Genomic DNA, 27,286 nt, shown 5'->3' with positions numbered 1-27,286 from the left:
TCGACTCCCCTTGCCCGTCTGGACAGGCCAGCAGAAGGGGCGCAGGGGACCCCGGCCGACTCACTGGTTCCGTGGACGCATGCGCACGGGTGTGCGCGTGCGCGCGCGCTGCGCTCTCAGCTGTCCTGGTTGTCACCTCTCGCTTCCCAAAAAAGAGCAGGAAATAAACATCCAAATTCATCTTTCCTCAGAATGGAGTTTTGCTGCAAAGAAAAACGTGACTCAAACCCTACAGGATCTGGAGGTAACGCCGCCTGGGGAGCCGCTGAGAGGTAAGGCGCAGCCCAGTTCTCGAGAGCTGACTGCCCGAGGGGCCAAACTGACAAGGATTTTAAGACAGAAACCTTTCGGCCACCGCTCACTTCAACGTTGAGATTTCCAAAGTTTGTTTGTTTGTTTTCCCTTATTTCAGGAGACATTTTTGCATGAGGTATTTGAAATTCAGGAACATTTTGATTCTTCTTGAAGTGCAGGAAATAGATTGGCTCTCTTAAAAGAAAAATAAAGCGAGAGCCTCACCCTCAGAAACTCGTAGAAAGTGGAACCTGGCAGACACTTCCGTGGTGGTCAGGGAGAGAGCGCCCCCACATCAAAGGTGGCACCTGAATATGCACCGATTAGCAAAAAACAAACAAACAAAAAAGAAACGAACAGAAAACAACCAACAAAACCCCGCGGACGCCCCCTCCCCCCAGCCACACACAACTCGAAGGGAGCTGGAACTCCAGTGCAGTAAAGAAAGCTCAGGGGGAGGGCTCAGGTCTGGCAAGTCATAGCAACTAAGGGCCACCAGGCCTCAGAACCAAACACTCAGGCCGCTGGTCCAAGGGCGCGGCTCCGCTTCGGCGAGAGGGAGCTGCCCCGGGCAAGCGGGGATGGGGACCGGGTCCGACCGCCCCTTCCTGGAGGCGGGCAAAGCCGTCCAACTCCTCCCTCTGGCCTCCAAGGCTGAACCACCAAGGCCTGCTCCTGGCTGGGGACCCATGATGGGGTGTCCTGGGAATGAGACGGGATCCAGCTGTTGGCTCCATGGGGTCAGGACCGTGACGCAGAAGCAGGTGGATTTCCTGGACTGCAATCTTGCACCTGCCCTCCCCACCCCCAGGGTGGGGGTCGGGGGACCTGGAGAGGCAGAGGGCGGCAGGTTCCTTGTGGAGTTGAAATCCAAGCAACGTCCTGTCCTGGGAGAGGAAGTTCAGCACCGGCTACTCCTGCCGTCTGCTGGCTGCCTCCTCAACCCTTTGATCGCCGTGAGCCCACCCTGCCGTCGGCCATGGGAGCCATTCCGTCTTCAGTGGTGTTGGGGAAAGCTGGGTGGTAGGGGCAGAGGGTGGAAGCGCCAGAAGTCTAAGGGTTCTGCACGTCCATTTGGGACGCTTGGAAATACCAGGCTCAGATGCCCCGAGGAGGTGAGCATATCAAGTGGCTGGCGCTTGGGGACACGGTGCCCTGACATCTGAGACTCCTCGAACCCCGCAGGCTGGGCAGGTGGCCAAGGAGGTCCTACTCACCAGCAGCCTCAGGCTCTCCTCCTCCCTGCCTGCTCTGTTCCCACTTAAGTCCCAGGGCAGGGAGGAGTGAGATGTGAGGGCTGGGGCAGTGGCAGCCTCAACAAAACCGAGAGGGCACTTTGCAAAGGGAGATGCAAAACAACCAGGAAAACATGCCAGAGGTCACCTCAAGGGCACAAGGCACAAAAAAGAAAGCGGGAGGAATCAGTGAACAGTGACAAGCCCCGACGAAACGCGAATTCCTGATGGGTACCACCCTCAAATAGCTTATATCGTTAGAGAGAGAAGTGGGCAGGGGGGGAAGGGGGGACAATACAGCAGCAACGCAAATGTAATCTTGGCTTCAGAGACAGTGTCTGACACTCCTGAGCTGTCAACCCGCCTCCACAAGGACAGTCACTTCAAGATTCGAGTGTTTTGCTTCACAGCAGAAAGTTCTTCAGTGTCTGAGAAGTCGCGCCGTTCTAGGTTTTCTTGGATTTGCACTTGGTAAACTTGGAAAGTTAGTAGTTCCGACCCGAGGGCTCGCTCGGGGAAGCTGGAGAAGTAGGCCGGCTGACGGGTCTCCCATGAAACTCGGACCGGAGTCTGAGGCGCATGTCTACATCTCTTCGGAGTTTTGTTGCGAAGCCTCCAGTTTCATCTTTTTGGAGGGGGGCCCTCCTTCCAAATCCTTGGGGGAGGAGAGAGAGAAGAGAACGGCAGGTTACCAGGCCAGGAGATTGATGAGGGCAGCCGTGAGGTTCAAGGTCAGTCCAGGAGGGAACCGAGGGCAGGACCCTTGGCCAGCCCAGAGAGCGTGGGCTTTCGGAGGCTCACGGAGCAGCGGGGAGCCTCCGGCCCACACTCCCCCCGTGTCTCCCAGGCCTCCAGTCACCCCGGCCCTGCCTGTCCCCATCGCCTCCCTCCAGGTGCCCCCCCACCTCCACCTCTAAGCTCTCCCTCCCTGCAACCCGCCTGGAGCGGATGTCCCCATCGACCACCTCCCAACCTGTAATTCACGGCCACGGCAATCATTTACACACGAGTTTCAAGTTCACTTCTCTGAGTGCCCTAGGCCGGCCTGGCCGGCGTGCAGCTGCTGCCCAAGGCCCAGCACAGGCCTGGCCCTGGCGGACGCCCAGCCTTGGTCACAAGTGCACAGGGATGTCGCTCTGGGGAGAGGCACCGGGAACCGCTCAGCACAGTGGACACAGTTTGTCGTCAATGCTGGGACACCGCTGAGTCCCTGCTCCTCTTCCGGGAGCACAGAGGGTGACAGTGGGGGCAGGGCGGTGGCTGAGGCCGCACTGAGGCACGTCCCGTGGGCAGCTTCATCGCGCGTCGCCCATATTCTGTCACCGCATTGCACCCTGTCCCCAGGGCGGCTCTGGGTTCTCATTCTGGCAGCCGGAGACTGAGGCTCAGGGTGTGCTATGCGGCAGAGCTGGGATTCGAACCCAGGACATCTGCTCCTGTCCACCGGGCCACCGGCTTCTGCACTGTCTGCCTCAGACCAGATTCGGACAGTGAGGACCCAGAAAGTGGTCCAGGCAGGAGGCAGTGTGGTCTGTTGCAAAATGTTTCCAAAGAATGCTTTCTCCAGCCTTTGAGGATTCTGAAGATATAGCTCCCCCATGCTGAAGGCAGTTGGCTTTGGGTCACTGAGAGCAGGCAGGGCCTTTGTGGGTGCAAATAAAGGGACCCTCTTCTGGCTACACCCTCCCGGGTCCCACCCTGCACTGCAGCCCCAGCACCCAGGGGGCGACACAGGATGCTCACGCGTCCTGCTCGGTGAGTACACGGAACTTCCGGTCGTCCGACGAGACAGCAACACAGCAAAATAACAAAACACCTTTCAACGTACCCCCGGCGCCCCAGCAGGCGCCCGGCCGCCCTGGCTGCCCCTCTGAGGTCTCGATCAAGGTACCTGAGAGATTGAGGACGTCTCTGCAGCCAGACCCGCCTCGGCCGACGGCTGCCTCTCCACCTTCTCTGAGCTGTTCATCGAGTTTTCTGCTGAAGACTGGGAGTTCGGCTCGTCAGAAGCATCTGCAGGAAAAAGCAAGATGACAGAAGCTGTTTCCAGGCACGTGATTCGGGCGGCCAGATGGACCAGTTACTAAAAATACCGGGAAACTGGGCGTCCTGGCAGTCTGTCAGGCCTACAGTAAGCTGGGGTGGGGTGGGGTGGGGGGGAGGAAGCTGGGAAGCCTCTTGCTTATTTTTTAGAGGTATTGTTTTAAGCAGCGAGGCCACGTGCTGGCCCCTGCGGCCTCTGACCCTTTCCTGCACATGCAGGACCAGCTGCCAGGTGGCCCTGGAGGAGGCCTAAATGATGCACCAGACTCATGCCACGTGCACGTGGTGCCCTCTGGTGGACACAGCGCGCTCCAACCACGAAGCAGAAAACAAAAAAAATCTAGTTAAAAATCTCCGATCATCTCACACCAACCACAGCCCCCACCCCAGTCACATTTTAGAAGATTTAGTCCCATTTTTCCGGATGTCGTCCCCTACCTGTGCCTAAGTCTCCTCTCTCCCCACGTGGGGATTGTGGAGTATTCTGGGAGAATGTTTCATGTCTTTAAAAATCCTCTAAACACAAGATGGCTGCACAGCATTCTCACCAATCCTTTATTTAACAAGCCCTGTGCTGTCTGTCAGTTACTGGGGCTCTGTCTCATGCACTGGTCTCCCTGCCCCCCCCAACCCCCCCCCCTTGCCCAGGGCCCCGTTCTGCAGGCCCCCAGGACCCCAGGAACACAGGTCACCCTGATTTTTTTTTAAGTCCACTGCAATACTCAAGAATGCCTCACTTTCTAGGGTTTCCGAGACGCCCCGCCAGGGCCTGGGCTGCGGCTTCCTGCTGCTGCGGGTCAGGTCAGGGGTCAGCCCTCTCCGGGGCTGGCCTCCGCCTACGAGCTGGTGTCTGTTTATAGACGCGCCTGGGTTCCGGCGCTGCCTCTGCCACCTGTGTCCTGTGGGGGCCCGGCCTCTCCGCCTCCGGTTCCCCTCCCCCCACCCTGGTGCAACCACGGCGGGCAGCAGCCACCCTGGTGAGTCACTGAGGATTAACTGGAAGGACAGGAAAAGTACCCACGCGGCGGAATGACCCCCCCGGTGGGAGTGGCTCAGGGGTGATCCAGGGCACAGAACCCAACTCCCCTCGAACCAGACATTTCTTTGGTATTTTCAGTTCTACCTTTCAGGTTACACACAGCGTTACCGTACGACCCAGCAACGCCCCTCCTGGGCGTAGACGTAAAGGAACGGAAGACGGGGGCCCCCGCACGCACGCACGCACGCACGCCGCCACGCAAGCGTCCGCAGCAGCCCTGTGCGCAGCGGCCGGGAGAAGGGAACAGCCCAAATGCAGACCAACCGCGGCGGGGGTGAGCGACGTGGGGTCCGTCCGTACGGCGGCACGTGACTCGCCATGAAAAGGAATGGAGCACCCACGCGCGCTCCCGTGTGAGTGAGCCTGGAACACGGGATGCCGCGTTTCGACGGCAGAGGGCAAACGCCACGTGCGTGCGACTCCGAGGACAGGACCTGCCCGGAACAGGTAAGTCCTCGGGGACGGAGAGTGGGGCGCTGGGTGCCAGGCCCGGGGGGAGGGGAGATGGGCGTGACTGCCCACGGGGACGGGTTTCCACGTGGGGAGGGGAAAAAGCCTTCGAGCTAGAGGCGACGGCTGCTCCACACGGTGGACGTGCTGGATGCCGCTGACGTGCGCGCCTCCCCGTGGTTCTGTGAAGTTCATCTCCATTAGAAAAATCCACATTAATATTATACTCTGCTTCGTAAAATGTGTTTGATTTCACTAACACTTTCCATTGTAACTGTCCTGCCTCTGACCATAGTTCCCTTTCTACCTACCGAGTGGGCCTCACGGAGCAGGGGGTGGGACCCCCGATGCAGGCGCCGGAATCAGGAAGGCGGCTGGCGGGCGGAGAGTCTCGCTGAGCCCCCACCCGGCCGGCCGAGCGCCCGGTGGGAACCGGCCCTGGAGCTCGCGGAGGGTGCGGGGCTCAGCGCAGCGGCCTGACTCTTCTCAGAACGGTACTGGAACTCGCCCAGGGGAAATTATTTTCCTGGGGCCTAAATTTAGTCCAGGGAGTTTGAACATTATGTCATTCCCTGAACTCAGTCAGCAGTAAACAAGTTCAAAGCAAGGTCAACAGCTGGTGACCAACACACTCTGTCCCACAGGTGGCGTGCGCCCACCTGGGAAGTGGGGAGCTCAGGCAGCCCCTGGCAGGGGGCAGGGGGCCCGCCTGGGCAACGCTGGGCAGGAGTGCAGGACCAGAGGCCCGGCGTGGCCCGGAGGGGACCCTGCTGTGGCTCCCACCTGGACCTGGAAGGTTCGTGGGGTGGGAGTTACCAAAACGTGGCAGTTATTATAGAAAGAAGCCCTAACCTAGGACATGATTCCTGTAACTGGCCCTTTAAAAGGAAACACAGCCCTCAAACATGGACGAGACAAGGCCATGGCCAGAGGGGAAGCAGGACAGGAAAGCAGCCAGGATGTGTCTCACACCTGGTCCTGCACAGCCCCACCCCTGGAGCCCCGGGTCACCCCTCGAGCCCCGGGTCACCCCTCCCTGCAGCTCACCAGGCCCTTCCTAGCGCCGGGCTCAGCGGAGCATTTCACACTCTCGCACAGTTTCCTGCAGCGGCCTGGCCAGAGAGACAACTTTTATTTGCCTCTTGTTTCATAAACAAGGACACAGGAAAGTGTGCAGGAGGAGTCACGGCCAGGCCAAGGCCACACAGCTGGCAGGTGTCGCCCAGATGTGACAGGTCTGTCCTATGTCCGCGGCGCCCTGGCTCATGATCGCGTGGCGGCCTGGGCGCTGTGACTCACAGCCCAGCCTCATGAGAGAGGAGGGACCGCACATGCTGGCCTGGGGAAGTTCAAGTTCAAACAAGTGCGGTTTCTACCGAATGTGTGCAGCTTTCCTATCCCCCTAAAGTCAAACCATTGTAAGTCAGGGACCCTTGAAATGGAAAGTTTCATTTACAGGGGTCCAGAGACCTCAAAATAAACATGCACACACCCATACACACACTCATGCAGCCAGACCCACACCACTTCCTCCTGCCTCCTCCTCCCCCCTGCCCTCTCCTCCCACCCGGCCGAGGGCAGCAGCCCAGCCACTGGGCCCCTCGCCCGCCCAGTCTCCCCGGGGACACACTGAGTGTGCTCCGGCCGCAGGGCCTTTGCACGGCGGCGCCCTCTACTCCCGGCATTCCCCCAGTCAGCCGGGGGCTTGCATCCTCCCCTCATTTGCTCGGCGAGGCTTTCCCTGACCCCCCGGCTTAAAATTGCCACACGCTCCCATACTGGGGCAAGACACCTCATTCCCCCTTCTTATTTTATACTTCTCCAGAGCACTTATTTTCCACATACTAGATTTGTGCGGTTTTTAAATTGCACCCCTAGGAACACGAACCCAGGCATTGCCTTTCTGCTGGTGGCCGCCTGGGGCCGGCGCATGGTCAGGCCTCCTTAGAGACCCGTTGGCACCTGTCTGAACGGAAGGCTGGACAGAGACCCCTGATGCCCACCCCCAGCGCACGTACCTTCTGTCCCAGGGAGCTCCTTCCCCTCGGCCTGGGCCTCGTCGGCCTTGGCACCGGTGCCCTCACCGGGCGCGGACGAGTTGGGCTCCGGCGCGGGGCTGGAGTTGCTGCTGTTCTCCTGCTTGATGGGCGAGGCGTCAGCGATGGAGCTCTGGTTGCTGTTGTCGTCTGTGGGGGGAGCAGAGCCCCAGTGAGACCCCGCAGCAGCGGAGGGGAGGCAGGTTGGGGGGTTCAGCCTCCCCACAACACCTCGCTGCCTGCAGCAGGACACGGCCCGCTGCCTGGGGGGGTGGGAGGGGCCCCTCTGAGCTGGCGCACCCAGGGCCACAGGCTCCCTGAGAACCCCGGGGTTGGAGGCGGCCAGCCGCACACAGTGGGGGCACGTGGTTAAGTCTTTGGGGGACCCCTGAGGCCTTGCGCCGGGTGTCCCGGGTGAGGAAACCAGACATCCTCCAGCGCACCTGGCTCTGAGGCCGGGGGCGGCGGAGCCAGAACACGTCCGGCGACCTGATCGGGCCTCCGGACCGGCTTCCACTGCAGCCGAAACAAAAGGGAGAGAAGGACAAGCTAACCACCAGGAGGACATTCCGCAGGACAGCTGGCCCAGGCTCTGCAGGTCAAGGCTCAGAAAGAACCAGAATCAGGGAAGACTATCACAGATGAAAGGAGTTTAAAAGATCTAACAGCTAACCACGTTGTGAGGAAATTATTTGGGTCCTGTGTGTTAAACATGGCCAGGTCACGTTTTGGGACATTTCGGGAACATGAATAGTCTGGACTTGAAAGATATTACGGAATTGTTGTTTCTTCGGCCAGGGTGACCACGGCACAGAGTACGAGATGTCACTCATTAGGGACGCGTGCTCACGTGTCTCAGTGCAGGCTGACACCTCGCGGCAAGGGGACACTCACTCTGAGATGCTCGAACACGGGCCACACGGGCCCCTGTCAGAATTCCCTGAACTTTACGCCCAAGAGCTGTGCGTCTTGTCTACCTACGTGGTGTTCCCATCAGAAAAAAGTTACACTAGTCTCTCTATGATGAAATTACTTTTTTTTTTAAGATTTTATTTATTTATTTCTTAGAGAGAGGGGAAGGGAAGGAGAGAGGGAGAGAAACATCCATGTGTGGTTTCTCCTCACGTGCCCCCAACTGGGGACCTGGCCTGCAACCCAGGCATGTGCCCTGACTAGGAATCGAACCGGCGACCCTTTGGTTTACAGGCCCACACTCAATCCACTGAGCTATACCAGCCAGGGCTATGATGAAATCTTTCACAATAAAAGTAAAAGCTGGAGGCAAGTCCATCCGGCCATGACGTTGGTAGGGGAGTTGATGGTGGGGCTGGGGGTCCCGGGGCACACATACCCTTGCTCTGGACCCCTTGTCTTGGGCACAGAGAGGCATCTTAAACTGTAGATATCCAAGTATCGACTTTATTTTATTTTTTAATAATTTTTTAAAATTTATTTTTAGAGATGGTAAGGGAGGGAGAAAGAGAGAGAAACATCAGTGTGTGGTTGCCCCTCCTGTGGCCCCCACTGTGGACCTGGCCTGTAACCCAGGCATGTGCCCCGACTGAGAACCGAACCTGCGACGCTTTGGTTCGCAGCCCGCGCTCAATCCACTGAGCTACGCCAGCCAGGGCCAGGTATGGACTTTAAATACTACTACAATCCGATGCCGCTTTTCTGGGCCATGGCACACACCTGGGCCCAAGGCCACTTTTGTAAAGATGGGGGGAGCGGAGGACAGGCAGATCACGGTCGGGGCACCTAGTACATGTCGGGCAACGGGCAGGAGCCACCTTGTTTAATCTGCTAGACAACCTGCCAGGTAGGCGCCGTCACCGCCCTCACTTTACAGAGAGGGAAACCGAGGCCCCGAGAGCGGCAGAGCCCCTGGCTCAGGCCAGTCCGCCCGCCCCCTGCCCCGTCTTTCTTCTGCCGCCGGCGCCGTGGAGCCGGCGGGTGCCAGGCAGTCCCGCAGCCCTCACCCGGGAAACTGCGTCTGACTTTAAGTGGCCTGTGCAGCGCCCGAAACACAGAACATTCTCTTGTGCATTCTGGGGCTTAAAAAGGGGGGGGGGGGGAAGATGTACGCTCCTCCGATTTACCTTTTGAGAAAATCTAAACTTCCTTCCTACGCCCAGATCCGTGCGCACGCGAGTGAAAGGCACAGAAGCCCGGTGGGCGCGCGCGCGGTGGGCAAGTGCGCGACACCAGCTCTCACGTTTAGCGGGTTCGCTGCCCGAGTCTGGCCTGGTCTCCTGGTAACAGCGGGACCCTCCCTCGCCGCTTACTGCGGTTAAGCGGAAGGAGCGGGATGGAGGTGCCCCCTCCCTTCACTCCTGCTACCCCATCCCCCCACCCGGAGCCTGCGGGGAAACCCACCCAGGCCCGCGTCTTTCCCGGCACCTTCCCACTCGTGCGCTCTCCCCGCACATGCGCTGAAAGGGACACGTGCCCCGGCCGGTGGCTCAGTCGGTGGGAGCGTCGCCCCAATGCGCCGAGCGGGCGGGTTCCATCCCCGGTCAGGGCACACACAGGCAGCAACCAGTGGATACAACAACAACCCGACGTGTCTGTGTGTGTCTCTCTCTCAAATCAATTTAAAATTTTTTAAAAATAAAATAAAATGGAAATGATACCAGGAAGGTGCGCATGGCTCCTGGTCTGTTCGCCATTCTAGCGTTTTTCTGGAGCGTTACTCTAGATGTTTCTAGTGGCCGCACGCTTGGATCCAAAGGACCGCGCATGCGAGCACCGGCATTCAGGAACTTCCCGCTGCCTGGCCAGTGGCGGCACCTTCCGCGGGGCCTCTCTTTGCTCATCTGTGTAGTGGGCTTGTTTTCAGGGTGAAATGAGGCGATGAAATGGGCTTGCTAGCAGACACTTGGCACCTTATAGCGGCTTCTTAAATGTTAGTTACTAACATGCCAAGGCTTTAAGAAATTATCTACTTAGCCCTGGCTGGTGTGGCTCAGCCGACTGAGTGCCAGCCTGCAAACCAAAGAATCCCTGGTTCGATTCCCAGTCAGGGCACGTGCCCGGGGTGTGGGCTAGGTCCCCGGTTGGGGGGCATGCAAGAGGTAACGGATCGATGTTGCTTCTCCCTGTCTTCTCCCTCCCTTCCCCTCTTTCTAAAAAAATAAATAAAATCTAAAGAAAAGAAAAGAAAGAAAGAGAAAAGAACAAACAGTGGTGTCAACACAACCGCAGACTGGCTAAAGCACGTCCCCAGCCTGGACTTGCTCCGTAGGACACTGGTGACAGCTTTTGAAACAAGACAACAAAGGAAGGCAGGCTGTCGATGTGCTTTGACGTGAAGTCAGAAACCCAGGTGGGAGCTTCCTAGCAGCCAAAGCAAAACAGTAAATGGGACCTACAGTCATCCGTACGGTATGTCAGGACCAGGAGGGAAAAAGAACAGGGTTATGTCCCAGAACACGGCCAGCGATAGATGTTTTTTGTAGTCCTCACCTGAGGACACTTTGCTATGGCCTTCAGAAAGAGAAGAAGGGAGGGACAGAAACATCAACTGGCTGCCTACTGCGCACACCCGAACCGAGGATTGTACACACTCAGATTGGGGGTTAAAGAGGCAACCTAGGCACGTGCCCTGACCGGGAATCGAACCTGCAATATTTTGGGTATGAGACGATGCTCCAACCAACTGAGCCACACCAGCCAGGGCTCCTGTTTGTGACCCTGGGTGAGAAGAGGCTCTTACTTTACGTTTCCCGGCGTGTGGGGCTGGGGAAGGAACTTTCTTCCCGGTCCCTGAGCCTTCTCCTTGGCACCCAGGCCCAGTCCTGCCCGGCCCTCCTACCCCTGGCCTGGAATGTGGACGGACCTGCCGGGGAGACAACACGGCCGGCCGAGGGCAGCGCCTGAGCCGGGGAGCTCACCGTGCATGTCCATCATCCCCGGGGAGGAGCTGTTCTCCGGCGTGGTCACCTCGGAGCCGCACTTCTCATCTTTGCCCTTCTTCTTGTTCTTGTTTTTCTGGAGGAGAGAACGGACCGGAAGCCGAGTCACCCCCCCCCCCCCGGCTTGCCCCCAGGAGCGGGACCCAGGAGGGTGGCGTAAATACTGTATTCCGCTGACTCATCTCAGAGCCTGCAGGTCCCCGGAGGGCTCTCGGTGGCCTGTGCCGGACGTGTCCCTTTAGGGGGCCCCACCTGCTTTGGCATCGGGGCCCCGCAGAGGTGGGGGCCGCTGGGGCTAGGGGACGCGGCTAAACCGGAGGGTGGTGGGAGGCCCCTCCTCCTTCAGGGAGAGGATCCGGGGAAACGGCCACCATGGCCACCGGCCCAGGGCAGGCACGGCAAAGCCGGGGGAGCCAAGGAGAAGTGCGGAGTCCGCCTGTCCCCGCTGGACCCCAGGGCAAGACCAGGGGAGGCGGCGGGGGGGGCGCGTGCTTTCTACCCGAGGTTCCGTGTCTTACAACTGGAACAGAACCACGTGAGGAGCAACCTGGGTCTACGGGTGAGAGACTCGTCAGACAAGTCACGGAGCATTCATCCAGCACAGGGTGATGTCACAATCACAGAGGATAAGGCAGCGCTTCGTGTAATGACGGGGAGCGATGTGCAAAAATGTCAACGCTAAACACATCTCCAGCGTCTCCGAGACGTCTGCATAACAGGCGTGGAGGCGAGCGCCGCCGTTCCTGGGCCAGGAGGGAACTGGCGAACGCGTGTGTTTGTGTGTCTGTGGGCCGCCGGGAAGGGTGAACCCTGGGCGCCTCCTCCCAGGAAGGAGCTGACGGGGAGTGGGGGGATGGGGAACGAGTTATAGAAAGATACACAGCATAAAAAGGCACGTCTGAAGACTACCCCAACCTACAAAGACAGAAAGGAGACGGTGGTTTCCAGGCTCTTGGGTCAGGGGGACAGCGGTGGCCAAGGTCTTTTTGGGGCGACGACCCTGTTCCACAGGGACCCCGAACCACAGCGGTGACAGAGACGCAGCTGCGTCTCGGAGCCCTAGCACTTGACGAGAGTGACTCGTCTGGCAGATGAATGGGCTCGGGTGATAAAACGTTCTTTTTCAGGGTGACGACTGAATTTTGTGAGGCTGTTTGTCTATTTAAAAGAAAGTTCTCATGGTCTGAAGAAAAGGAGGGTGTGGCCACGTTGCAGCCGGGTGTCCTCACAAGGCAGACTCCAGGCCGCAGCGGTCAGAGACGCGGGGTCAGCCGACTGGGGCGGGGCCCGGGAACCTGCATTTCTCCAAGATTCCCCAGGGGATCCATGCTCAGCCAGGCGTGGGGCCCACCGCCCTCCAGGGAGTGGGGGTGGGGAGATGGCAGGCTGTTCGTCCTGGCTCCCCGATGGCAGCGAATGAGCCTTTGTCGAGTGCCGCCCGCGTAGCCACGCTGGGGTGAGGCCTCTCGTGCGACATGTCACCTCGGCTCCCCTGCAGACCCCCCAGGAGCTGGGGGTCACTGCTCCGTCGCACGAAAGAGGAAACTAAGGCCCAGCATCACAGGGTCTCCGGGGACAGGTCCGTCCAACCCCAAGCCCCGCTCTCTGCGCGCTCTGCCCAGCCCGGGGCGGCCCGGTCCCTCCCGACAACGACGGCCCATATATTATGTTTCCTCCTGGATCACAATCCATTTGGCGCTCGCTCCCCTGCTGTCTGTTTCGTGCTATTCTATAATTATCTTCCCCCAACGAGATTATAAATTCCTTGAGAGCAGGGACCACGTCTTCTCCAACGCAGCGGCGCTCACCCAGCACCTGATGGTGTGCGCGGCACAGGCGGCGGCCGCGCCGCAGCTGCCCGCGAGGAGCCTGGCGGCACGCTGCTCCTGTCCACTGCGGCTGGCAGCAAAGGCCGTGGCGGCCCGGGTCTCGGGGCCTCTGGGGCAGGCGGCTCTGGGGGCTCCATGGGCCCAGGCCAGAACCAGAAGGGGCAACAGAAGACGGTGGGTGGGAGGGGCTTCAACCCTGCCTTTCAAGCCCCCTGGAAACCTGCCAATCAAGACTGTGTGAGCCCTGGGGCAGATGAGACCGCGTGGCTTGGCGTGAGCCGTCCCCCCGAAGGAGAGGGCTGTCCGCGTGCACAGGACCGGCACCCCAAGTGGGAGGAGGAGCCCGGGCAAAGGCCTGGAGGTGGGCTGGCCATGACGGTAGCTGGCCTGGGCGCCACTAAGGGGCCCAGAGGGACTGCCACGGATCCCTCCCTGAGATGGAGCGCAGCCGCCAGGGCTCCCTCCAGTGGTCACAGCCGCCGCCGCCCCTCCCTGAGCCGCCCAGGCCTCCCTGCACAGGACTCGCTCTGGGGTGAGGGGGAAGCGCAGGCTCTCTGGGAGCCCAGAGAGAGCCCGTGCTCTGAGCCAGACACGCCGACACCTGCTGGGCGGCCCTGGGGATGTGGCTCTGCCTCTCTGAGCCTGCGCCCTCACTTGTGCAAGGGGACAGTGGTCAGCTCCGCAGGCTCAGTGTGAGGAGGGAAGGAGGTGGAGGTGACCCCTGGCGTGCGCGCACACAGCCCGCTGCTGTGACGACGGCAGGGCGCGCCTGCCTGTCCTCTGGTGCCACCACGGCCGCCCCCTGACCATGGCGCCCAGGGCCCCAGGGAGGGACACGTCTGCCTGCAGGCCAACCAGGGGGCACTCAGCCCGAGAGAGGACACGCAGGGGGCACTCCGGGGGACGGGCCCCTCGTACTCACGTCGTCAACCTTTGGCTCCGTCACAGGGACCCACTTGTAGATTCGCAGGGACGTGTCGCCCACGGTCACCCACTTCTTCTCCCTGTGGGGGAGGAGGAAGAGCCTGTCACCGGGGCCTCGTCAGCAGTGCCCCACCCCGCCCCTCTGAGGGGGCCCTGGCCGCACTCCCTCGGGGCAGCTGTGATACAATGACCCCTCGGGGTTAAGAGAACAAGTTTTAGGTCCCGGTTCGAATCCCAGCTCTGCCGCTCACTGGACCCCTGGGCAAGTCCCTGCCACCGGAGCCTCTGTGTCCCCATCTGCAGGACCCCGTGTGGCTGTTGGTCCTTCCAGGCTGCCGTGAGGCTCCCCTAAGACAATGCCTGGTCAAGTCTCCCTGGTGCCTGGCGGGGGGATGGGGGAGGCTGCCATTGGGATGGCTCCTCTGGATGAGGGGGGCCGGGCCCCTCGGAGGCAGCAAACGGGCGCCCCCAAGCCCTCAGGGCGGCAGAGAGGGCTTCAGGCCAGCCAGGTGTTTCCTCCTGGGGGCGGGGCGGGGGGCTGGGGTCAGGGGGAGGGAAGCAGGGCCACACAGCTGGGCTAACCACCCCGCCCCTGCCGCCGCCATCAGGAGGGGCGGAGCAGGCAGCAGCGCCGGGGCGACCCTGCGTGCCCGGCGGCCCCAGGGCGGCCCCCAAGCGCTGACACCGAGGAGCTGGGGCTGCGGGCCTGTGCTTCAGGGTCTGAAGGCCCAGGTCGGTGCAGCTGCCTCGCCTCCCTGCTGGCTGCACCCTGAGCTCCTGGGGGCTGTGTGCAGGGTGCCCGCTGCTACCGGCAGGTTTACGGGTGAAGAGGAGGGAACCTCGGACCACGAGGAGGCAGAGGGGTGAGTGTTCTCTTTAAGGTTTTATTTATTTTCAGAGAGAGGAAAAGAGAAAGAGGGAGAGAAACCGTGATGTGAGAGATACACTGATGGGTTGCCTCTTGTTTGCGCCCCAACCCGGGACGGAACCCGCAACCCAGGCCCGTGCCCCAACTGGGATCCGATGACCCTCCGCTTTGCTGGACCACGCCCAACCCACTGAGGCACGGCGGTCTGGGTGTGACTGGTTTTCGTGAAGGACGACAGCGACCACCCTTCTCCTCCCCACCCCTCTGCTCCAAGCCACTGCCATTCTCTACCAGGGGGTCCCACCCGAGGCCCAGGATGGCTGCCAACGCGGCCCAATGCAAAATTGTACATTTACTTAAAACACTGATATTTTTTGGTGATTCCATGTCACGGTGTATTTAACGTGTGGCCCAAAACAGCTTTTCCAGTGTGGCTCAGAAGTGCCAAAAGGTTGGACACCCCACTAGATTATTGTCACAGCCTCTGAACTTCTGTCCTTGACCCCCTGCAGTCCCTAAACCAGGCCATATCACTTCCTGCCCCAAACACAGAGAGGGACACCGAGAGGCCACACACCAGAGGACACCTAGGCTCAGGGAGAACCCGCCAGAGGGGTAACTGGGATTCGAACCCAGGCAGTTCTGCCTCCAGGGTCTGCCATCCCAGGAGAAGCGGGTCATGAAGGACCTGCTGTCTGCTCGATGAGGAAGTCAGCTGACGCGAGGGACCCGCAGTGGGAGGTGGGGGCCAGACACCACCCCCCCCCCGCCCCACACGGGCAGTGCAGCTGCCGGGAGCCCTCAGCAGTTTCAGCGACAGGTTCCACCCGAACCAAGGACCACGCATGGCCTGAGTACCTGTGCAGGTGAGCTGCCCAGCGCCTTCCACAGCTTCCCCGCCCAGATCTCAGCCTTGGGTCCTCCCCTCCATGGTGTGTGTGTGTGTGGGGGGGTGCCTTGTGCACCGCTTATGAGACCTGTTACAGCCGCTGGGCACCCCTTCCCCACAGGGGGCTCCGGGTCCCTGAGCCCGCTCAACCCCAGCCCACCGCACCCTGCACACCTCCACTCCCAGCACCGCCTGCGCGGAGCTCACCTGTTCGCTCCAGGGGAAGCCGGGCCCTCGCTCTGATTATGGTACCAGTGGCTGTTTCAGTGTGTCGGGTGCGCTGAGCGCCGTACACCCCGGCTCTAATCCTCCCACAGTCTCGGGCGGCAGGAACTGTCACAGTCCCCCCTCGACAGATAAGGAGAGGGAGGCCCGGGGAGGGGAAGCCATCCTCCCAGAGCCGGCACTCAGATGCCTCTCCACCCTGTGCCTGCCCCTTGCGGCCCGGACAGGAGGACGGACAGTAAAGGCAGGTCTGTAAGTCACTGCCTCCCCACCTCCCGGGGGCGGGACGGACAACCCTCCATCCCAGTCTTTCCCCACCTCCACTCTGAATGGTCAGGAGGTGCCAGGAAGGGACAGGGGCGTTCCAAGAAACAGTCTCAGTGACAAAGCAACAACCATAACAGCCGCTGTGTGCCGAGGCTTCGTGCCAAGCATTTTATTCGCGCGCCCTCTCTCCCAGAGATGACCCACGGGCCCGTGAAGGGGGGGCGGGGGCTACTATCACACCACTTCACAGATGGAGGCCCAGGGAGGTCATACCACTAGTCCATGCTCACACAGTGAGTCGGGGCAGAATCGGGCCTGGACACAGGCTCTGACTCCAGGGCCCACCCTCTGCCGCTCCGTCTCCCGTGGAAGCTAGGAACCCACTCCCAACGTGCCCACCGCTGGCACCGCACGCAAGCGACCACAGGCGCGCTTAGACTCACGAGCCCTCAACTGGCGTTCTGGGCGGTGCCCCAGGAGCTCAGCAAATCCAGGGCTTCATTGTGGTTTTAAAAAAAAAGTAATTGACTTGCAACACACAAGGCACCTTCCCAGGCAGGAGGAATGCTCCAGTGGGGGGCCTCCTCAGAGAGGTTCCCAGCCTGGCAGGTCAGGAGGGAGTCTTGTTGCTCCAGCTGGCGACCCCTGGCTCGAGTCCCCCACCCACCAAGTTTCAGCTGCGTTTCTGGGTGTGGCCACAGAGGGCTGCGGGACGGAGGGTAGAGAGTTGAGAACCCGACCTGGGCCTGCGGTTAGGCCTGCAGCCACCTGGGCAGAGGGAGCGCCAGAGCTCAGGTGCACGTCACTGAGCAAGCAGCAGGGAGGGCCGGAAGGGGCTTCACAGCTGTGAGCTCCGGGGGGCTCACCAGGCGGGTGGCTTGGCGGTGCGGTGGGACACGCCACATGGGCTCAGAGGAGCAGCTGAGCTCCCACTCCTGCCCCCAGCCCCCCACCGGGGTCACACGGCCCCCACCCGTGAGGGTATTAAGCTGTAGCTATGACCTCACGTCTCGGGTGGCAAACAAGTGGCCAACAGGCGTTGTTTTCTCCGGCCTACCTACTGCTTTTAAAAAATCTGAATCAGCTGACTCTGGTTGGTGTGGCTCAGTGGATTGAGTCCTGGCCTTTGAACCCAATGGTCGCTGGTTCAACTCCCAGCCAGGGCACATGCCTGGGTTGAGAGCCAGATTCCCCAGTAGGGGGCGCTCGAGAGACAACTACACATGTATGTTTCTCTCCGTCTCTTTCTCCCTCCCTTCCCATCTCCATACATAAATAAAACAAAAATAAAATCGTTTAAAAAGTCTAAATCAATTGCTAAACTTTACCGAAAACGTAAATTAGCAACCTTGCATGAAGCCAGCCCTGGACGCACCCTGGGCCCTGCACCCTGGGCCCTCCTGCCCACACGGCCCCCTGCCACCAGCCATGCTTAAGTCTCTCTCTTCCTGTCAGACTGGGCCCCTGGCTGAAAAGACTAAAGGGGGGTCCTGGCTACAGGAACGGAGCCCACAGCGCCCCCCCCAGCACAGGCTCCTATGTAAACTGCAAGCGCCCAGTCTGGATCCCCAGGCCAAGGCCAATCCCCAGTGTCCCCCCAGGCCCAGGCCCAGGTCCAAGGCCGTCTTAGGGTCACCCGGCTCCTTCAAAGAGAGCTCTAACTCCCTCACTCTGTAGTCCCCCCCAGGGCTAGTCCTTGACACCTCGGGAGGCCTTCCCCTCGCCTGACCTGCCCTGTGCCCGGCAGGAAGGGCACCCCCGGGGGGTGGGGGCAGTGAGGCCAGGCCCTAGGCACACACCACCCCTCCCCCAGGGACAGGTGGGAAGCCCTCTCTTTGAATCCGCAAGTCACTGAGGGACCCTTCAGACCAAAGGCCCAGGGGGTCCCCAGCCTAAGCCTAGTTCTCAGCTCAAACCCTTGCTCCCCGCCCAGGGCCTCCCTCCCCGGCCGTCCCCTACCCACCCTGGGCCTCCCAGCCCTGGCCCAGTTTCCCTGAAAAGGGGCCACCATTTTGTCCTCCCTTCAGCCATCTTCCGGCGGCTTCACACTCCGCCACCCTGCCCCGCGGGGACCCCAGACAGAGAGGAGCGGGGGATCTGCGGCCGCCGTGCGCGGGGTGGTCACGGCTGGCTGCTGGCTTCTTCCGGGGGGGCGGGGCGGGCTGGCACAGGGGTTGGTTGGGGGTCACCGGGGCTGGGGCAGAAGTACCGCCCAAGGCTTCCAGGCTGAAGAGTATGCCAGACACCGCCACCGTCCTCTGGGTAAAACAGAGAATGCTGACTTAACTCTGAATTTCACATAAACAGTGAACCTTTTTCCTCTTTTTTTAGTGTAAGCAAGTCCCCTATAGTGCATGAGGCATCCTTAGGATTTTTTAAAAAGTATTTTTAAAAATTATTTTGCTGTTTACCTGAAATTCAAATTTAACTTGGCATCCTGTGTTTTATTTCTTTCTTTCTTGCTAAATGTGGCAGTCCAGCCTCCAGCCAGCGGTGAGGTGCATGGTTGCTGGCCACAGTTAATAAACAACCCAAAGTCTGGAGGGCGGGCTGGGGCACCGTCCTAGAGCCTTCTGGAAGGTGAGATTTGGTTTCTCCGGGCTGGGGAAACCCAAGAAATAAGGCAAAGTTGTTTTGTTTTGTTTTGTTTTTTGCTTGGAAGGGGCAGGGGGAAAAGAAGAAGAAGAAACCATTGGCGAAATGTAGGTTTGTGTTTACAGAGTCAACCTTACAATAAAGACAACATTTAACGGTGCCCCCCGTGTGCCAGGGTCAGGGATCTGGTTCTGGGTTGGGGGCGGGGTAGGAAGCAGCGCAGGACCCCCTGGCGGCCAGGGTTAGAGAAGTTACAGGGTTTGCCCAAGGTCAAGGCAAGGAAGTGACTCGGATGCTCCGCCCTGAGGTCCCAAAGCCCGAGGTCGTTAGAGGACCGGAGAAGTAGTTTCCCAAAACACGGGGAGGGAGGAGATCCATTCTCTCCCCCTCCCCCGCAAACGCTGCCGGGCCCACGGCGGGGCTCGGGGTGGAAACCCCCCTCGCTCCATCGGCCCTCCCTGCAAAGCAGCTGGCAGGCGGGCGCTAGGGAGCAGCTGGCAGGGTGCAGGGCGACCTGGGGCAGAAGGTCCCACCACGCCTCCTGGAGCAGAGAATGGGTGGCAGCTTGCCCCTCGTGCCCTTCTCACCTCCGGGCGGTGACAGAAGGGACTCAGGCCCAGACTCGAGCTCTTTCTTTACACAGGCGGGAGGGGGACAACTCTAGGCTCCCCCTCGAGGGGGGGGGGCCACGGGAGAAGGGGCTGCGGGCTTGTTTTCCTGTGTGTGTTTTGGCCTGCAGCTGTTTCTGCCATTTTTAAATGGCTCCAGTCGGCCGCGGGGTGCCCTGCTCGCGAGGGGCGCTCCCACGGCCCCCGAGGACTTGGATCTCAACTTTGGAAGGCCTCCCCTTCTCACGGTTCTGAAAATTCTTTGTCCCATTGGAGCCAAACCCAGCCCTCCGCCGGGCATCCGGCCATCTGCAGGCAGCCCTTGCCATAGGAGGCCCGGGAGCACGTGGACTTTATTGATTTTCCTCTCGCCTTTTTTGTTGGGTTGGACTCAGAAAGGACAGCTAACTTGCGACCCGGCTAGACCGGATCCTCGCCCCCTGTGGTTTTTAGAGACCAAGGCGTTACTCAAGAAATGACACCCCTAAACATAAACACAGCCCGCCACGGGGGGCCTGACCGGATTTTCAGGCGTTTTAAATAAAGGGTCGGGGCGAGCCCGCTGGCGCTGACACTCCAGAGCGTCGCTCCTCTCCCTCCCTGACCCTGGTGAAGCCGTGGGAAAAAAAATAATAAAGTTGAAACCAGGGAGCTGGGAGTTTCCAACAAGTCCGCCCCAACCTGGCGATCCGCTGCGCCTCGGGCCTGGCCCTCCGGCCGACTCCGAGTCAGACCCCGCGGAGGCCGAGCAAGCGGTCGGTCCTATTAATTACCGTGAGGCCACGCCGGACACTCGAGCGCGAGCTGGAAGCCAACCCCGAGTCCCCTTGTCCCCCCACTCAGAGAACAAAACAACGGCTCCCTCCGCAAAACAAACACGAGCAGCTGGCTTGGGAAAGGCAGACGCGGCCCAGGACCGGTTTCTGGCCAAAAACAGTCGCTCGCCCGAGCCCCGCGCCCGGGTGCCGGGCGGAGACGGCGCAGGGGGTGCCCGGCGCCCCGGGCCCCGCGGCGTCCCCTTCTCGCGCTCGCCCCCATCTTGCTTCCCCGCCTAGAGCCCTCGCTCCAGGCAGCCCAAAGCGCTAAATTTAAACGGCTCGCGCTCTGCAAACTCCGCAGACTCGAGGGCGCCGGGCCTGGGAGGCGGGGAGCGAGCGAGCGAACGAGCGAGGGAGCCAGCCGGGGAGGGAGCGAGGGAGGGAGGCCCGGCGCGGGCAAGGGCGCGGGGGCCGGCACACTGCGCCGCCCGGGGCGCGCGGGGAGGAGACGGAGACGGCGGCGGCCCGCTCGGTGCTGCACAATGGAGCTCGCGCTCTCCCCTCCGCCGCCAGCATCGCGGCCCCGGCGCGCGGGAAGCCGCTTTCATGTGACTTGCACAAAACGAAATGGCTTCTGGGGCCGGCCCCGAGCCCCCCTCCCGGGAGCCGAGCGCCGCGGCGGGGACTGCCCGCCGCTCGGCCACCCGGCCCGGGGCGCCCCCGCCTCCGGGCTGCCGCCGCCACCGCCGCGCCAGGTGGGCGACAGGCGCGAGCGCACCTGGGCAGCGGCCGCGGCCCCCGCCTCGCGCAGGTGACCCGGCTGGCGCGCCGCCCGCCCTCTCCAACTCCCGGGCCCGCGGGCGACCGGGCGCTGCGCCCGCCGGCTTTTTGTATGTGATCCGGGGTCGGGCGGCCGCGGCGCCCAGCGGCGCCTCCGCTTACCATTTGCGCACTTTCTCGATAGCCGCCATGACCCTCTTGATATCATCTTTGGCCCGGCTCCTGGTCTCGGCTCGAACCGACCTGCCCGACATGGTTCTGGCGGGGAGAGAGAGGCTGCGAGCGCGCCGCCGGGTCCTGCTCGCGCTCCGCGGCGGCCACACTCGCGCCCGCCCGCCCGCCGCTCACTCACTCACACACAGACTCACACACACTCACACGCTCACACACATACACACACACAAAGCCGGGGCCGCCGCGCGCCCGGGCCCAGTGCGCAAGCGCCGGGCGGCAGCTGCACCGAGCAGGGGGCGCAGCGCCGCCACGGCCGCCAGCAGTGCGGCCTCCGGGCGCCGCCGCCGCGGGGCCACCGGCTTCCCGCCCACCCTGGGGAGGAGGCGAGGGGCGTCTGGAGACCCGGACCCCAGACCCCGGCACGCGGCGGGGGCGGCGGGCTCGCGGGCGCGCGGAAACTCACCCGGAGGCCGCAGGTGCCGCGGGGTGCCCCGGGGAGGGCGGGCTGGTCGCCGAGGGGACGCCTTCCGCGGGAGCCAGCTCGGCGGCCGGTCCACCGCCCCGGGTTTGCGGCAGCGGGTGCAGTAACGCAAGTTTCCTGCGGGGCTGTTGACTTCGCGGAGTTGAAGGCGGCGATCCAGGACGCGAGGTTCTCTTGGAGAGTTGAGAAACACTCTGCCGCGTGTTAACACGCAAGCTGGGACGTCGCTTCCCGTCCCTGCGTCCTTTTGGAAAACGGGGGTCGGAGGAAAGCTGTCTGGGGCGGGGCAGATCCCGAGAGACACTTGCTTACTAAATGGCTTTCAGCAGGGAAAGTTCAATGGTGACCCCCATTTTGGAGGACTCGGGAGGCTGTTTCTTCCCCACCCCGCCCCAGGACAGGTCTGTGGAGGAATCTCCGGTTATCAGGACAACCCAGGTGCCACACCTTTGGGTTCAGGTGCCGCTAGACCGACTTGACCAGAGCTAATTCACGCCCAGATGGATGCTGGGGAAGGTGGGAGTGACCCTGTCAGCAAGCTCAGGCCTCGGGGAGAGGCTCTTCCGGCACACCGGGGGAAACTGAGTCACGGGGAAGTTCAAGGTCACAGCCATAAGTTAGCGCTTTGACTCCCACTCACTCCAGAACCGAACAGTTTGCCCTGATGTGGGTAGAAAAGCCACCGGGGGAGTGGACTCAGGGGCTGCCCTGCAGGCCTCTTCCTAGGCACCTCTTCCCGCCGCTCTGAGCCCCGAGGTCCTCCTGGGGAGGATGAGGAGAACAGCGCCCCCCAGGCCCATTCTGAGGGGCCGTGCAGAAGCAAGTCCCACTGCAGCAGCCTTAAGCTGTCGGCCCTCTGACCCCGTCAGGCCAGCGGGTATGCGCTTAGGGCCACACAGCACTGCCACCCATGCATTTAAAATAGGACGGTGGCGTGTCAGAAGTCCACACATCAACTGATGCATGCACATGTCTGTCCGGCCGTTAAAAAAAGGGGGTGAAGCGCTGACACGCACCGCAGCATGGGCACATCCTGGAAGCGTGCTCCGTGGAAGAAAGGCAGCCGGCCGCAAGGGGACAGATGTTGTGTGATCCTGCTGACAGGAGATGCGTCCACTAGACGCAGCCACAGGGGCAGACGGCAGACCGGTGGCCGCCAGGGGCCACGGGAGTGGGGAGTGGCTTCCCACGCACTGGGGTTTCCTTTTGGGGTGATGCCGAAGTTCTAGGGGTGACAATGGCCCAGCACTGAGGATGTATTTAATGCCACTAAACTGTACACTTTAAAATGCTTATGGCGGTCACGTTTACGTTTTGTGAATTTTACTGCAATAAAAAGAAATCCAAATATCCGGCCTTGCTAGAAAGAGCAGGACACCTACCCACGGGGTCCCCAGTGGCGCCACATGGCAACCAGCAGCTGGAGCCGAGGGGCCTGGTGCCCCTCAGACAAAGCTCTCTGGGTCCCCAGTCCCTTTGCTCATGTGTCTTACCAGATGGCCCCTGAAGGAATTTGGTTTTGATCTCTGATTAAGCCGTACGGCTTTCTACAAATGTTCTTTATAAATCTAGTATGTCGCTTTTTATAGTTTCCTGCCCCCCCAGAAGATATTTTAAAACATCTTTCTTTCATCAAAGCACAGTTGTTTTATAGGCTGGGTCTGATGATTCTAGAGTTTGAAGTGTCTGAGGGTCTGTTTCTGCTCGTTCTTGCTCATGGTGTCTTATTTCCTTGCGTTCTGCCTGGTTCTCTTTGACTGTGCTTTACAGTGTACTAATAGGGCCCTGGCTGGTGTGGCTCAGTGGATTGAGCACCAGCCTGCAAACCAAAGGGTCGCCAGTTCGGTTCCCAGTCAGGGCACAGGCCTGGGTTGTGGGCCAGGCCCTCAGGGAGGGGTGCTCCAGAGGCAACCACACATTGATGTTTCTCTCCCTTTCTTCTTTCCCCTCTCTAAAATAAATAAATAAATAAACAAATAAAATAAAATAAAATGCATTAATAGGGACAGCCCTGACTGGTGTGGCTCAGTGGGTCGGGCGTCATCCTGCCAACCGAAAGATCGTGGGTTCGGTTCCCGGTCACGGCAAGTGCCTGACTTGCAGACCAGGTCCCCAGTTGGGGACGTGTGAGAGGCAGCCAATCGCTGTTTCTCTCACACATCAGTGTTTCTCTCCCTCTCTTTCCCTCTCCCTCCCCCTCTCTCTAAAAGTAAATGAAAATAAGTTCTTTAAAAAAATAAATAAAGTCTTTTTAAAAATAGGGATAATTTGCGGCCCGGGGTGAAGGTACCTTCCTTGAGAGATGCTTTACATGGGTTCCGCCAGGCTCCCGAGGACACCGCTAGTCCAGGACGACCCGCACCCAAGTTCAGGGCTCGTGGGTCCCTGGACCACCCAGGTGATGCCAGTATAGGCTGCCCCGCTGAGCAAGACCGGTTTGCTTCTCACACCCCGAGGGTGGGGTCAGGGGTGCGGGGTCAGTGGTGCGGGCCAGCTGGCTGACAGGCCCACATTTCCCGATTCTGCGTTCAGTGACCTCCGGTCACGGGTTGTCATTAGCATGGCAGGAGCATGTACACTGTGGGGATCGCCGAATGCTACACGCCTGTCGGCACCCTGTCCCCGCCCCGCCCAGAGCTGGCTGGCGACATTTACCAGCATCCCGCTCACCGGGGGAGGCTGCTGGGCGCCCAAATTACTGTGGGGAAGGTCTGCCCCAAAGCGTGAGCCTCGGGGTGAGTTTCCGATGGACTGGGGAGGCCTTGGGAAAAAAAATAGTTTTTGATAAGCCAAACACTGCAACCCGCCTCTCGGTACCTTTTCTTGCCTCTAACCACAACTATAGAAACCGTCACCAGCTCCGAGACTAGTGGGTTGGCAACTGGCGGCCGCCTGGATGCAGCTGGGCCACCTGTAGTCACGTGGAAACAGGGGGATGGTGGACCCAGAGTGCTTTGTGGGGGCCTCTCGCATGCCAAGTGGGGGCCGGCATCATCGGGACAGTCTTCTAACAATGAATGATTAAATGCAGACCGTTCAATCGAGACCCAGTGACCTGGGGCGAGGCTGGAACACGTCCAGGGACAGACTTGGCGAACTCTCAGCAACCCAGGAGGCCGCCCAGGTGTTGGCTGCTGCCCTCGCGTGGGTGCTGTCGCTTGGGCTGCCCAGCACCCGCGTGCTCCTCTGAGTTCTGGTGGAGCCTTTTGGGGGTGAAGTCAGCCCCCCATGACAGAACCTAGAGGGGGCCTCTCTCTCTCCCCCTTCTCTCTCTCTCTCTGTCTCCCCCAGGGAATTAGGCCCCGGGCACTAGCCAGCTGGTGAATAGTCGCGCCAGTTGATGTTCTTTTTTAATAATAGCTTTGTTAAAATACAATGAACATACCATAAAGTGAACCCCTTTTCAAGTGGTTTTTACTCTGCTCACTGAGTTGTGAAACCGTCACCACGATCCATTTTCGGACATTTTTGTCGGCCGAGAAAGAAACCTTCCCTCCGTCGCCGCCCGTCTTCCTCTCCCCTCCCCCAGCCCCAGCGCGTACTTCCTGTCGCCGCGGACTCGCCTCCTCCGGGCACTTCGCGCAAGAGAAGTCCCGTGTCCCTTTGTGTCTGCCTCCTTTCACTGGACACCAGCACCGCGTCCCTCTTCGGGGCTGCGTGGCATTCCACGGTGCGGGCGTGTCCCGTCCTGCTTCTCCGCTCGTCCGTGCGCGGGCGCTGGGTTGCTGCCGCTCCTCGGCCGTTCCGGACCACGTTGCTAAGGACATTCGTGCGCAGGCTGTTATGCAGACGTGTCTCCCTCCCTCTGACCTGGGTACCTGCTTGTGGGACTGCCGGGCCCCGGGGTGACTCTGGGTTTAACATTTTGAGGACCCGCGCAACTGCTTTTCCACGGTGGCTGCGCCGCCGCGCGTTCCCACCAGCAGTCAAGGGGGCTCCCGGCCTCTCCGCGGCCCCGCCAGCACGTGTTGCTGCCTGTCTTCTGGTCGGCCGTCCTGGTGGAGGTGCGCCTGGTGGAGGTGCAGTGGTGTCGTGCCGCGGCTTGGATTTTGACTTGGATTCCTCGAGGGAGGGAGGAGGGGCAGGGGAGACGGGGCTCACGGCCGAGCGGCCACTGGGGAGCCCACAAGGGGGTTTCCGACCTGTGGGCGTCTCTGGGTTCGGCCGCATTCACGTGATTGGGTGCCCCCGATGGAGACTGGGGGCCTGGGCTCCCAGGGGTGGCCGTGCTGTCGGCATCCCGGCGGCCTTTGGTCCCTGACCATTTCCCGAACGAGCTTCTCCAGCCCCCTCGTGGATTCTGCGAGTTGCCCGTCAGTCTCCCAGTAAAGCCCCGCTCCCCTACGCCAACCAGAGCCAGTTTCTATCGCCGCAAACCTGGGACCCAAACACCGCTCCAGGACAGCCCCGCAGGCACTGCACTGCCCTTCGGCTCCCCCGGACTGCGGCCACCGTCTCCCCACGGCTGCCCCTGTCCCCGGACACCCCTCCCGCCCAGTGCCGCGTCCTGTGCCTCTCGGGCACAAATCACATCCACGTCTCCCCCTTCACTTTCACCGTCAGGTTCGATGTCCTGGACTCGGCACACGAGGCCGTCTGTAACAGGGCCCCTGCCTGGCCGTCGCCCCGGGCCCCCCTGCCCCCGCATGGGCTCGGAGCGCCCCCTTTGTGTACCCTCCCCTCTGCCTTCCCCGACTTCCTCCCCCTCCTCCGCACCCACCCGCTCTGGGTGCCCCCAGACCGCGTCACAAGAGACTGTCACCGCTGGTGTTTCCCTCACGGCAATGTGACCTTCTGAAGGGCCAGAGCCACGCCTCGGGGCTCACGCACCCCGGCTCAGCACTCCATGTTGACACCGAGGTCCCCCCTGCGTTAGAGGATCTGCAGGCCACACGGTCCTGCTGTTTAGAGAAGCAGGAAGGGCAGAGGCGACCCACAGGACCCCGAGGAAGGGGCAGGTGGCCAGCGTTCGCTGAGGCTCTGCTGCCCGGCAGGCTGCCTCCTGGCCATCGCCAGGGACCCTGGCACGTGCGCAGTCGAACGTGATCGTGCGTGAAGGGACGAGAGATGACGGGGAAAACTGTGGTTACATTTTCTAAAAAGCACTGGAATCCCTAATAAAAAAAGAAGAAGGAGAAGAGGAAGGAGAGGAAGAAGGAGAAGAAGGAGGAGGAGGAGAAAGAAGAAGGAGGAGGAGAAAGAAGAAGGAGGAGGAGGAGAAAGAAGGAGGAGGAGGAGGAGAAGACACGCCAAGGTTTACGGGGCTGGAACCCCCTGGGAGCTGTTCCACCTCCGACTGTCGTCTCGAGAAAGAATGCAGCCACTTCAGGGCTGGCTGGCTCCGCGCGGGACTTATGTACGGCTTCTGGCTTTGAGGCACACTGCCCCCTCTTTCTGGAACGTTCTCCCCCTTTCCACAAGTGTCTCTCAGCTTCTCTGCCCTTCAGACCCTTGGGACGCCACCCCGCCCACCGCTGCCTGCCTCCGGACAGACGCGCTGGCCGGTGGACAGGCCGCAGCTCACGCTTCCTTCCGCACCGTCCCCGGGGCCACGGGGAGCAGGGGCGAGCTGTGCCACACTCGCCCCCTCCCAGAGAAAACACCCCACTTGCTTTGAAGAGTGGGAGATACGAACGTAAATACCGCATTCACGGGGCTGTGGGCTGTGACTTCCAGTCAACACAGCCAGGGCGCAGGAGGGGCGTGGGCAGTGCACAGAGGGTCAGTCCCCCTCGGCTGGGTGACTGTGGTGTTGAACTTCCCCACTGCACCATTAGCGACTTCGGCTGTCAGGAGAGGCAGTGCAGCCCTGGCTCGGTCACTCAGTCAGTTAGAGCATTGCCCCGATTCACCAAGGTTGCGGGTTCGGTCCCCGGT

General features: G+C 60.9%; 1 protein-coding gene across 1 annotated transcript; it reads right to left on the bottom strand.

Annotated features, from left to right (window-relative positions):
* Positions 1 to 329: 329 nt before the first annotated feature.
* Positions 330 to 22,656, bottom strand: BCL7A (BAF chromatin remodeling complex subunit BCL7A). Its single transcript, XM_045844092.1, has 7 exons — positions 21,392 to 22,656; positions 20,917 to 21,012; positions 13,763 to 13,844; positions 10,991 to 11,087; positions 7,080 to 7,247; positions 3,421 to 3,542; positions 330 to 2,184 (listed from the first exon to the last, which is right to left on the bottom strand). Exons 2-7 carry the CDS (start codon positions 21,006 to 21,008, stop codon positions 2,113 to 2,115), a joined length of 633 nt encoding a protein of 210 aa, XP_045700048.1. The 5' UTR covers positions 21,009 to 21,012; positions 21,392 to 22,656; the 3' UTR covers positions 330 to 2,112.
* Between the last annotated feature and the right edge of the window lie 4,630 nt (positions 22,657 to 27,286).

This window comes from Phyllostomus hastatus, unplaced genomic scaffold, assembly GCF_019186645.2.
Source record: "Phyllostomus hastatus isolate PE091 unplaced genomic scaffold, TTU_PhHast_1.1 phas_contig_1162, whole genome shotgun sequence".
NCBI lineage: Eukaryota > Metazoa > Chordata > Mammalia > Chiroptera > Phyllostomidae > Phyllostomus > Phyllostomus hastatus.
This window is presented reverse-complemented; position numbering and strand designations above follow the sequence as displayed.

What these genes read in the sequence shown, in the direction of transcription:
- BCL7A (XM_045844092.1), bottom strand. Translation starts at nt 21,008, where the DNA reads ATGTCGGGCAGGTCGGTTCGAGCCGAGACCAGGAGCCGGGCCAAAGAT. An exon ending in CGGAGCCAAAGGTTGACGAC is followed by an intron (nt 11,088 to 13,762) that starts GTGAGTACGAGG and finishes TCTCTCCTCCAG; the next exon opens with AAAAACAAGAACAAGAAGAA. An exon ending in GGGGATGATGGACATGCACG is followed by an intron (nt 7,248 to 10,990) that starts GTGAGCTCCCCG and finishes CTCCCCCCACAG; the next exon opens with ACGACAACAGCAACCAGAGC.